The sequence below is a fragment of the Stigmatopora argus genome, chromosome 13 (assembly GCF_051989625.1).
Source record: "Stigmatopora argus isolate UIUO_Sarg chromosome 13, RoL_Sarg_1.0, whole genome shotgun sequence".
In the NCBI taxonomy this organism is placed as follows: domain Eukaryota; kingdom Metazoa; phylum Chordata; class Actinopteri; order Syngnathiformes; family Syngnathidae; genus Stigmatopora; species Stigmatopora argus.
In genome coordinates, this window is record NC_135399.1 from 1,827,852 (window position 1) to 1,840,179 (window position 12,328).

Sequence of the window (12,328 nt, forward strand, 5' to 3'; positions counted from 1 at the left end):
ATGCAATAGAAGATATAGGACGAAACCACCCATTCCCACAACACTTATACATCCCTTCTGCCGTTTGACAAAGGACAAAACCACCCATTCCCACAACACTTATACATCCCTTCTGCCAATTGTTCTCTCACACTTTCACGTTCTATGTTGGGGTTTACCCCGGTGGACGAGAAGGTAGCGTCCCTCCGTCTTCGGATGGTGGGATGGGACCTAGTAACTGTTGTTTGTGCATATGCACCAAACAGCAGTTCAGAGTACCCACCCTTTTTGGAGTCCTTGGAGGGGGTGCTGGAGAGTGCTAATTCGGAGACTCCCTCCTTCTGCTTGGGGACTTCAATGCTCATGTAGGCAATGACAGTGAGACCTGGAGGGGAGTGATTGGGAAGAACGGCCCCCTTGATCGGAACCCGAGTGGTGTTCTATTGTTGGATATCTGCGCTTGTCGTGGATTGACAATAATGAACACCATGTTCAAGCAGAAAGGTGTCCATATGTGCACATGGCACCCTTGGCCGCAGTTCAATGATCGATGATGATTGTGGTCGTGTCATTGAGTCCGAGTGGATCATGTTCCGCGCTTCTATTGCTGAGGCGGTAGACCGGAGCTGCAGCCGCAAGGTGGTCGATACCTGTCGTGGCAGCAATCCCAGAATGCGCTAGTGGATACCGGCGGCCCATGGGATTCCGGAGGCAGCTGACGGGTACCAGGTGGCCAAGCGGCTCTTTGGTCGACATGTTATGTTCGCCCGACCAGTCTACATGTGCTTTGTGGACTTGGAGAAGGCGTTCGACCGTGTCCCCTGGGCAATCTTGTGGAGGGTACTCCGGGAGTATGGGGTTCCAGAACCTCCGTTACGCGGGGTCCGCGTAGCTGGCATTAAGTCGGATCTGTTTCAATTGGGGGTTGCACCCCGCCAGGGCTGCCCTATGTCACCGATTCTGGAAAGTCTGGGTCTCCCTGCTGAAGCTGCTGACCCCGCGACCCGACTTCGGATAAAGCGGGAGAAGATGACGAGATGAAATGAAATGAGACAATATTATAATTTCTTAAAGGACACATCTGCCTACAGAGCTACGACAATATTACAATTTCTTCAAGGACACATCTGGCTACGAGACAGAGCTCTACTGAGTAAATTAGAATATTAATGCAGTCATAACTAGATAAGGGCAACATATACATTTTAATATGAAGACACACTTCACTCCAGAACCTCTGTTACTGTTTATAAACATAAAAAAATAACCACAAATTGATTTCACATTTGGGATTTTCTTCGAAAACATAACATTTCGAAATACGCATTGTTGATGTTCTTAAACGTTTTTCTATAACACCTCAAAACATATTTGCAATTTAATGTTCTTTGGCACGTTGGGATCTCCAAAATTATCACACTTGACTCACAGTTAGCAACGTGAGGGACTCAAACAGTCATCTTCCATTACAGTGTTTGCTGCTCAATGTCATTCTTGAGTCACTCAGCTATGCCAAAGCCACTCCTACACCCCACAGTGCATATTGGTAGTCACCCAACTGAGTGTCTCATTTTGTTTCCGATGGCTTTTACATCATAAATATGGATTTTACATCATTAATTAGCAGAGGTGGATTGAGTAGCTAAGTTTTACTCAAGTAAAAGTAGCATTACTACAAAATAATTACTTACTAAAAAATTGTGATCCATAGAATTTAGTCAAGTACAAATCAAGCAGTATTTGGAATAAAGAATACGTATTCAACTAATAAATAAATGCTGTCAATATCCGATTTTTTTTACAGTGGTACTTTCTTTTTAAAGTAATCTATATGAACTGCTGTTATTACACTGCACTATAACTTATTACATGACCACATCATGTACCATCATCAACCAAAAAACAGAAAAATAATCTATGGATGAAACATGAATGGTTGTAGGTCTGTACCATTTTTTGGGGGTTTGGGTGGATGGATGTGTTTTCCTTGTGTGGGCTGTCCGTGTGATTATGAATGTGTTTCACCTTCTGTGTCTTTCCGGTGCACCTCCCCTCGTGTGACCATGGTGTTTGGAATTGTCTTGTCATCCATCCCCCGCATATGCATTTAAACCCTGTGTCGTTGTCAGTCTGTGTGGGAGTATTGTCTCCTGTGAGTAATGTTTGCCGATTTGTCTCCCCTGTTAAGTTTGTATTTTTGTTAATTTTGTCCCAGTCTTTAGTTTTGTATGTAGTATGTATTTATATGATTATTTTTCAATAAAATCATAATTTGTGCACCAGCACTTCACTCTCGTTTTCCTGCTTCCTGCTCCTGGGTTCTACTACGCTTCGCAGCCAAGGCTAAATCATAACAATTGGCTAACCACCTATTCAGGGTGTCACCCACCTGGTGTCCATGGTTGGCTGGGAGAGGCTCCAGCTCCACTAGCGACCCTTGTGAGGATAAGCAGTACAGAAAATGAATGAATGAAACATCTCCCGTCCCAAAAGCTTGAGTGCCCATTAGTGGAGAAAACCTACCCTAGCAAGGACAGCAATGCGACAGCAGTGTGAAATAGTTTATATTTGTGGCAAAAATAAAGTACATTTGAATACAAAGGACAAAGAGGAAAAATGTAACGACTTTAGTGTAGCCAAATGTAGCAGAGTAAGAGCAGTGTTTCTTCTTCACAAATCTAGTCAAATACAAGCAAAAAGTATGGCATAATAAAACTACTTATAGAAGTAAAAACAATCTCAAAAATTACTCAAGGGAATGTAATGCGTTACTACCCACCTCTGTTACTAAGTACTTACAATTGTCACCGCATCAAACGTTCATTCGTCTTCCATACCGCATAGCCTCGTAAGGGTTGCATGGGTTGCTGGAGCCTGTCCCAGCTGACTTCTGGCTAAAGGCAGACTACATCCTAGATTGGTCGCCAGTCAGTCGTAGAGCACACAGAGAAACAAATGACCTTCACACTCACAATCATACCACCACCAGCAGGAATCGAAGTCAGTCGAGTGAACCTCTTCACCATGAAGTGGCCCAGATGAAATGTCCAGAAGCAAAATGGCTACCACTGGCTTCATTTCCATTTTACAATAGGTTTACCTCTTTGCAATTGTGATCAATAAGCTCTCTTTTTAAAAGTTTATTTGGTGTATGTCATTCGTTAACCCGCTGTTGGCGCAGTGATTTGAGTGCCCTGCTGCCATTGTAGTGGCCTGAGTTCAATTCCCACATGAGTGGGTTGAGTCAGGAAGACTGATGGGAGAATGTGTGACAAATCTAACAGGCGATTCTACGGTGTCCCCGTGGCGACAACTGAGAGGAATAGCCGAAAGTCCACCATTTGGCATATGCATTAGCATTATGTCACACATGACATCAGTGGATTTACAAAGTTCACTCATGACACACAATGCACACACCTACAGCCTCCTTTAAAGAAATTTTATGGGAAGGACATGAACGATGACTCACCCATTATAATGCCAGTGGCTGCATGTTTGGAAGCCATCTATCCATGGGCTTGACTGCTAAGAGAGCGCGAGAGAGACCCTAAGGAATGAAACGGGCACAGATGATGTTGCCTCCCAAATCTGGAAGTCATTTAATACACTTCACTAGCCACTTTGTCTGACCTCTGGCAATGACGCTTATACGGTAGTGAGGAAAGATGACATCAAACCACAACACAACATTGCCCAATGCTTTTAGGGTATAATTCTCATACCAAATGTCATCTAATGTACAATTCCAAACATATAAATCGACAGGCGAAAATCTGACATCAAGATATATTAGAAAATATTTTAGGGAAAAGTTTTTATCAAATATGATATGAGATCATGTACATTTCTTTGACAAATATTGTTTTAAGAATTCCTCAACAGTTACAACAAAATATTACAAAAACATCTATACAGTGAAATGTTCAAGCAAACAATATAAGTTTTGAAAAATACATCAGCTTAATTAAAAAACTGACTGCAAAATTGCAACACATTGTAAATTACAGCAACCCATACTGTAAATTTGTACCATAAAATCATTTATTCATTAATTTTCCGAACTGCTTATCCTAAAAGGGTTGCGGGGAGTGCCGGAGCCTATCCCAGCTAACCATGGGCACCAGGCCAGGGCACCTGAATTGGTGGACAGCCAATCACAGGGCAAAAGGAGACCGACAACCATTCAAGCTCACACTCAGCCAGCTTACCATGCATGTTTTTGGGACGTGGGAAGAAACCGGAGTACCCATAGAAAACCCACGGAAGCCCGGGGAGAACATGCAAACTCTGCACAGGAAGGTCTGAAGACCATTAATTGCTGTTAAACTAATGTGTGTGCATTTATGACAATATGTCCTCATTTAGGTAAAGTTTCCATTGCAGGGGTGGGCGTGAGTGGGAGGGCCATGCAAAGAGTGTGGTTTGACCCAAATGCAGGGAAGCAGGCTGACACAGGGAGTGAGGGTGCATGGTCTCTGGAGGGACGACGGCCATGTCGCAGGCCGCCTCGCCCTAGAAGCAGGGTGCCTCTGTTCTGCCTTTCATCCATTAATTTAATCTTTAAATGCATATAGTAGCCCCCTAGGCGAAAGTTTTTTTTGCTTAATTAAATTATGATTTTAAAAAGTCTTAAGAAAGTGGACTATAAATTACTAATGTAACATCAAATTTGATACCAAATTATTTGGCAACATTGTGTTTTTCTTTATAGATTGAGAAACTGTAAAAATATGATGCGTGTTTAGTTAGTTCTGGCAGAACTCATTTTTGAAAGGATTTATGATAAGAGTGGTCCTTTCAGAGTCGTCATGGTTACATTTAATCAACCTTTGCTAAAGTCATTCCCCTCCTCCTTATTATCCGCCTCCTTTTTTACCTCCTCTCCAAGGGCCACATAAATACGGGTCGGCAGTCCAAGCAGAGGGGGTCCCGGCTTACGCACACATCTGGACAGCAGCTTGCACGATGCGTCTTTTGGCTTTCTTGTGGACGCTGAGCTTCCTTCTGAAAGAATCACACACATGGGGCTACAAGAATGGCATATTTCACAACTCCATCTGGCTGGGTAAATTTTTTCAGTTTTTTTAATGGGGTAAAACTTCTAAATAAACGTGATGAATAAACTAGTTAAATTTGGATCAGGCAACTTAATACTCTGAGTGACAGCTAATTACACAACCCAAGTTGTTTCTTTGTTTTTTAGCTACCATTTTGTACAATATAATTCTGGAAAATATTACAATCCATCACATAATAACCTAAAAATAAAACGATCAAAATACTAATTATTATATTAATGCATGAAATTGTGCCAATCAAAATTTATTCGTGTTATCTTGCAATTTGAATTTATTTTCCGTTGAGCTCTTTTATTGTGGAAGCGTGCCAAATGTAATAATCGATGAAGTTTTTAGTTTTGTTGCCAGCCACGTAAGTCTATCTTCAAAGAGTAATGAAATGGAAGCAATAAGAAAACAAGGAGTGCCATCTGTGTATGGAGGAGCTAAATCAAGGCCAAATGTTTTGAATACAAAATCATTAAAAAATTGCATGTTCTCCCTGGGCTTGCCTGGGTTTTCTCCAGGTACTCCGGTTTCCTCCCACATTCCAAAAACATGCATGCCCCTTTGTATGAGTGTGAGCGTGAATGGTTGTCCGTCTCCTCGTGCCCTGCAATTGGTTGGCCACCAATTCAGGGTGTCCGCCACCTCGTGCCCGAAGTCAGCTTGGATAGACGCCCCGTGAACCTAGTGAGGATAAGCAATTCAGGAAACAAACGAATGAAAATCACCAAAAATATATTCCCTCACAGATCTTATTTTCTCACTTTCATATTTTTTTCACTTCATGCCTTTTTTTCGGTTTCAAATGTTTTCTCTTTCTGGATACAATTTTTTTCACATGGGCGTTGCCTTGGCACAGAAGCACCTAGGCTTATGAAAAAACAGCTTACCAAAACGTCCCCAAACAATGTTGCCTTTCGTAAAAATATGTGCTTTGAATTATTAACACTCCACATTCTTCAGTCATCTTTCATACTGCGCATCCTCGTGAGGGTTGAGGGTGTTGCTGGAACGTATCCCAGCTGACTTTGAGCGAAAGGCAGACTACACCCTAGACAGGTCGCCAGCCAGCCTGAGGGCATACAGCGAGATCACCGACCATTCGCACTCACAATCCTACCGCCACCAGTGAGAATCGAGCCTGCACCTGCCCAGACTGAAGTCAGGCGATTCAAACAACCAAAACTGTGCTGCGTTAGCGTTATTGTTTAGATTCCGGAAACAGCAGTTCTTTAGATTAGATAAAGGTTCCCTTTTTCTACAAGTATCAAGTAAATATTGTGGAGAGAATGTGGGTTCACAATAATTCAAAGCACCTACGTTTCCGAACATCATTTCGAACACGTATTGCTGGGTTGTATTCCTCACGCCTCTAAGATTTAAAAGCGAAAAAAACATTGAATGCAAAAAAATATTGACTGCAGAAAAAAAAACATTGAAAAAGGCAAAATAAGATCTAAAAGTGCAAATATTTGTTTTGTTGACTTTATTTGTTAAAACATTCACAACCAAAAATTATTTTTGCAATGAATACTTTTGGCCTTGATTTAGCTCTGTACATTGCAGGTCTGTCACCTCACAATGTGTGACCTCAGGTAATTCATCTCATCTCCTCTAATCTCATTTTCTGAACTGTTTTATCCGCATTAGGATCGTGGGGGGTGCTGGAGCCTATCCCAGCTGACTTTGGGCCAGAGGCGGGTGACACCCTGAATCGGTGGGCATCCGATCGCAAGGCACAAGGAGACGGCCAAACATGCACACCTACACCCATTCTATATGGGTTATTTAGAGTGTCCAATCAGCCTACCATACATGTTTTTGGAATGTGGGAGGAACCCGGGGTACCCGGAGGAAACCCACGCAGACCCGGAGAGAACATGCAAACTCCACACAGGTGGACCGACCTGGATTTGAACCCAGTACCCCAGAGCTGTGAGGCTGACACGCTAACCACTCGCCCCACCGTGCTGCCCACTCAAGTAATTTCAAGAATGAGTAAAATGGGCAAAAGAAACTCACAACTCCTTTCATGATGAAATGTGATATGCCGAAGCAAACAGCACCCAATTTTGTGGGTGGATCTGAGCAAAGGCAGCATGTCTTGTAGCCATGCATGCGTGAAGCCCAAAACAGAACAGACTCTCCTTTGAGAAGGTCAAAAAGAATGAGACCAATTCTTTCTTCTTTCTTTACTGTTTTTAGCAAACTGGCTCATCAAATGTTCCTTACTGGTCTTTGATCGTTTATTTTGTCATGAAAGCAAAATTCTCCTTGACATTGATAAAAAGCTAAGTTTTGTTAATGCCAAAATATTGATAGTTATAAATATTGAAAGTAAAGAAAAATAACAATTATTGTTGTTATGGTTAAGCAAAATGGTACATCAGATTTGTCAAAGGATCTAAAATCAACTTCAATGTTAACAAAGACATGTACATTTTGTTTCATTACTGTGGCGGCCAGAGTTTTATTTGTTTTTTTCCAAGAAATTCAATCATTTTATCAGAAAATTGTTAATACGTGTTGTGTAGGTAATTGAAACATTCCGAACACTGCCGATATTAGCATCTATTTTTTTCCATCCGACCGACCGAGCGGTGAACTGAGTGAATTGAACACAGAAGGAAGTGGAGCAGCCGCTAAATAGTATTTTCTCGCATATCAGCCGTATTCGTAACAAAAAAAATGATGACTGAATCAAGGGTACGGCTTGTATGTGCACAAATTAGACTTACAGGGTTGCTATACTCTTTTTCACCAGTAGATGTCGGTAAATTAACATTTACTATTTGTTTTTTTTTTCTGTTTTGGTCTAAGAAAACAACCCTTACAGGATGAATTAGTATGAAACTGTTTTTTTAGAGTGGAAAATAAGTATTTGGTCACCTACAAAAAAGGAATATTTCTGGCTGTCAAAGAGGTCTAACGAGGTCTCCACTCATTACCTGTATTAATAGCATCTGTTCTAACTCATTATCGGTATAAAAGACACCCGTCCACAACCTCAGTCTCTCCCACTCCAAACTCCACTATGGCCAAGACCAAAGAGTGTCGAAGGACAGCACAGACAAAATTGTAGACCTGCACCAGGCTGGGAAGACTGAATCTGCAATAGGTAAAACGCTTGGTGTGAAGAAATCAACTGTGGGAGCAATTATTAGAAAATGGAAGACATACAAGACCACTGATAATGTCCCTCAATATGGGGCTCCATGCAAGATCCCACCCCGTGGTGTCAAAATGATAACAAGAACGGTGAGCAAAAATCCCAGAACCACACGGGGGGACCTAGTGAATGACCTGCAGAGAGCTAGGACCACAGTAACAAAGGCTACGATCAGTAACACAATGCGCCGCCAGGGACTCAAATCCTGCACTGCCAGACTTGTCCCCCTGCTGAAGCCAGTACATATCCAGGCCCGTCTGCGGTTCGCTAGAGAGCATTTGAATGATCCAGAAGAGGACTGGGAGAATGTGTTATGGTCAGATGAAACCAAAATATAACTTTTTGGTAGAAACACAGGTTCTCGTGTTTGGAGGAGAAAGAATACTGAATTGCATCTGAAGAACACCATGGAAACATCATGCTTTGTGGCTGTTTTTCTGCAAAGGGACCAGGACGACTGATATGTGTAAAGGAAAGAATGAATGGTGCCATGTATCGAGAGACATCACTGCCCTAGAGGAGATCTGCATGGAGGAATGGGCCAAAATACCAGCAACAGTGTGTGAAAAGCTTGTGAAGTTACAGAAAACGTGTGGCCTCCGTTATTGTTAACAAAGGGTACATAACAAAGCATTGAAATGAACTTTTGGTATTGACCAAATACTTATTTTCCACCATGATTTGCAAATAAATTCTTTAAAAATCAAACAATGTGATTTTCTGCATTTTTTACACATTCTGTCTCTCATGGTTGAGGTTTAACCATGTTGACAATTACAGGCCTCGCTAATCTTTTCAAGTAGGATAACTTGCACAATTGATGGTTGACTAAATACTTATTTGCCCCATTGTAGGCCTCAGACAAAACACTGGACCACTATGGACCTTCTCAAAAAGCCATCAAAATACACACTTCCAGGCTTGATTTATGTGGTGACCCCCATTTCTAAAAGAGGATGAGGCAATTATGTCATAGGAAGTGGAAGCAGTTTATATATGTAGTTTAGTTTGACATGTATGAAACTGCAAGGTGACAAAGACGAAATGCCCTAACGCAAGATAATGCAGCCGATACGGTCATTTATTTCAAAATAGAGAAAGGATAAACAGATAAAATGCTAAACAAAATTTATTTTGATGGCTATGAATAAAATTTAAAAAATGTATCTTCCATAAAACGTGAAAAAACTCACTCACTTGTGCCTGCCATTGTTTGCTCAGGGCACCGCCATTTTACCTTTTACTGGCAGTTAAACGTGCTCTGACTGGCCAAACGCGAGTAACCTTGATACATGTGTTCGTGGTGTTTACCATGTCAGCACATTCCAATAGTTGTTAAGGCTGATTGAAGGTCTTGCGGTCGATCATTAAAAAATCAGCCTTAATACCTGCGTAATGTGTATGCTATTATTGCATCCAGAGACTCAGACACACTTCCTGGTTGTACTGCTCCCATGACTTCCTTTTTGAATTCGTCCACGTGCAGGCAACACCCTTTCGGAATGTGTTATTCAGCAGACGATCATTTCGATTCAGACAGTATCTCAGAAATACCACGTGGGATGATTTTTCTCAAGATTTTCCGTTCAAAGTAACACATTTTTACTCCTATTAAAACCATAAATATGGTGGTGAAAATTGTGAATCAGGGGGTGTCTTATATGAGAGAAATCGTAAAATTCAACGATTTTAAAGAAATTTTAAGGGTATATGTGAGGGTATACATTGGTGCAAATAAGTATTTTGTCAACCACCAATTGTGCAAGTTATCCTACTTGAAAATGTTAGAGAGGCCTGTAATTGTCAACATGGATAAACCTCAACCATGAGAGACAGTGTGGAACCCCCCCAGAAAATCACATTGTTTGATTTTTAAAGAATTTATTTGCAAATCATGGTGGAAAAAAAGTATTTGATCAATACTAAAAGTTCCTCCACTCCTTGTCATGCTGAAAGACCCAGCTACGTCTCATCTTCCATGTCCTTGCTGATGGAAGGAGATTTTCACTCAAAATCTCTCGATACATGGCCCCATTCATTCTTTCCTTTACACAGATCAGTCGTCCTGGTCCCTTTGCAGAAAAACAGCCCCAAATCATGATGTTTCCACCCCCATGCTTCACAGTGGGTATGGTCTTCTTCTGATGCAATTCAGTATTCTTTCTCCTCCAAACACGAGAACCTGTGTTTCTACCAAAAAGTTCTATTTTGGTTTCATCTGACCACAACACATTCTCCCATTCCTCTTCTGGATCATCCAAATGCTCTCTAGCGAACTGCAGACGGGCCTGCATGTGTACTGGCTTCAACAGGGGGACACGTCTGGCAGTGCAGGATTTGAGTCCCTGGTGGCGCATTGTGTTACTGATAGTAGCCTTTGTTACTGTGGTCCCAGCTCTCTGTAGGTCATTCACTAGGTCCCCCCATGTGGTCCTGGGATTTTTGCTACCCGTTCTTATCATTTTGACGCCACGGGGTGAGATCTTGCATGGAGCCTCAGATCGAGGGAGATTATCAGTGGTCTTGTATGTCTTCCATTTTCTAATAATTGCTCCCACGGTTGATTTCTTTACACCAAGCATTTTACCTATTGCAGATTCAGCCTTCCCAGCCTGGTGCGGGTCTACAATTTTGTCTCTGGTGTCCTTCGACAGCTATTTGGTCTTAGCCATAGTGGAGTTTGGAGTGTGAGAAACTGAGGTTGTGGACAGGTCTCTTTTATACCAATAATGAGTTAAAACATGCTATTAATACAGGTAACGAAAGAAGACCTCGTTAGAAGTTAGACCTCTAAGACAGCCAGAAATCTTGCCTGTTTGTAGGTGACCAAATACTTATTTTCCACTCTAATTTGGAAATAAATTCTTTAAAAATGAAACAATGTGATTTTCAGTTTTTTTTCCACATTCTGTCTTTCATGGTTGACGTTTACCCGTGTTGACAATTACAGGCCTCTCTAATATTTTCAAGTAGAAGAACTTGCACAATTGGTGGTTGACTAAATACTTTATTCACCCCACTCTATGTGAGAAAATACAGTAGTCTATTCTGTTGTTTTAATCCAAATATTTTACTTAAGTGGCCTGGCGGCTGAGTGGTTAGCGCGTCGGCCCCACAGCTCTGGGGTCCTGGGTTAAAATCCAGGACACGTCAACCTGTGTGGAGTTTGCATGTTCTTCCCTGGCCTGCGTGGGTTTTCTCTGGGTTCTCCGGTTTCCTAACACATTCCAAAAACATGCATGCTAGCTGATTGTACACTTTAAAGTGGCCCTTTGTATGAGTGTGAGTGTGAATGGTCTTCCGTCTCCTTGTGCCCTGTGATCGGCTGGCCACCGATTAAGGATGTCCCCCGCCTCTGGCCCGAAGTCAGCTGGCACTGGCTCCAGCACCCCCCAAGACCCTTATGAGGATAATGCGGTTCAGAAATGAATGAATATCTTACTCAAGATTGCTTTGACCAAGTGGCAGATGACATGTGGCCAATAAGTTGGGTTGTTTTTGGGGGCTAAACTGCAGCAAACTTTAGCTGCGTACTCAATGGCATAGGAACCAAAACAATGCAGCTTTCGCCGGAATTTTTTCCCTGGGCAGGGTTGTCAAAAGCAGATGAGAATGTATTAGATTTAACTCTCCAGGCTTGCTTGTAGAATCAAGGGTTGTAAATGTTAGATATTCACTATATTCATATTATAGATATTCATTTAGTACATCTTATGTGAATGGAGCCCAAGATGAAGCCAGCGGGGATTGTGTCTTCTTTTCACTGAGTTGCGGGGACGTTACATTGCTTCAGCCTCCGTTTTGAACTTGTGCAGTAAAATCCCTCTAACGTTTTTAATGACTGACTTCCTCTGACACAATTTCAATTTTATATTTAATGAGAAGAACAATAAGTATATGTACTACTCATCCATATCCTCTTTATTCCGGTGCGGCATACACCATGGTGCTGGCTCCGGTACTCTTGTGATGTCACTGTTTTTTAAGAAAGCTGATGGCAACATTATATAAAGATTTTTGGTACACTTTCCATAGTTATGGATCTCTGTTAGTATTGATCATTTCTTTATAAATACTCTTTGATAAAATTCTATCTTTTAAGTGGTGTATAAAA

The 12,328-nt window shown here is 41.7% G+C and overlaps 1 protein-coding gene across 3 annotated transcripts in view; it reads left to right on the forward strand.

Moving 5' to 3' along the window:
- Positions 1 to 12,328, forward strand: part of tnfaip6 (tumor necrosis factor, alpha-induced protein 6) — a 66,308-nt gene that overhangs the window by 30,793 nt on the left and 23,187 nt on the right. For 2 of the 3 annotated variants that reach the window (XM_077616567.1, XM_077616566.1), the window contains one exon: positions 4,871 to 5,047. The exons of the other annotated variant lie outside the window; for it this stretch is intronic. In XM_077616567.1, the coding sequence (XP_077472693.1) occupies positions 4,948 to 5,047 (100 nt within the window). In that variant the 5' untranslated portion in view covers positions 4,871 to 4,947. The remainder of the gene's footprint in view (positions 1 to 4,870; positions 5,048 to 12,328) is intronic. 3 annotated transcript variants of the gene reach the window in all.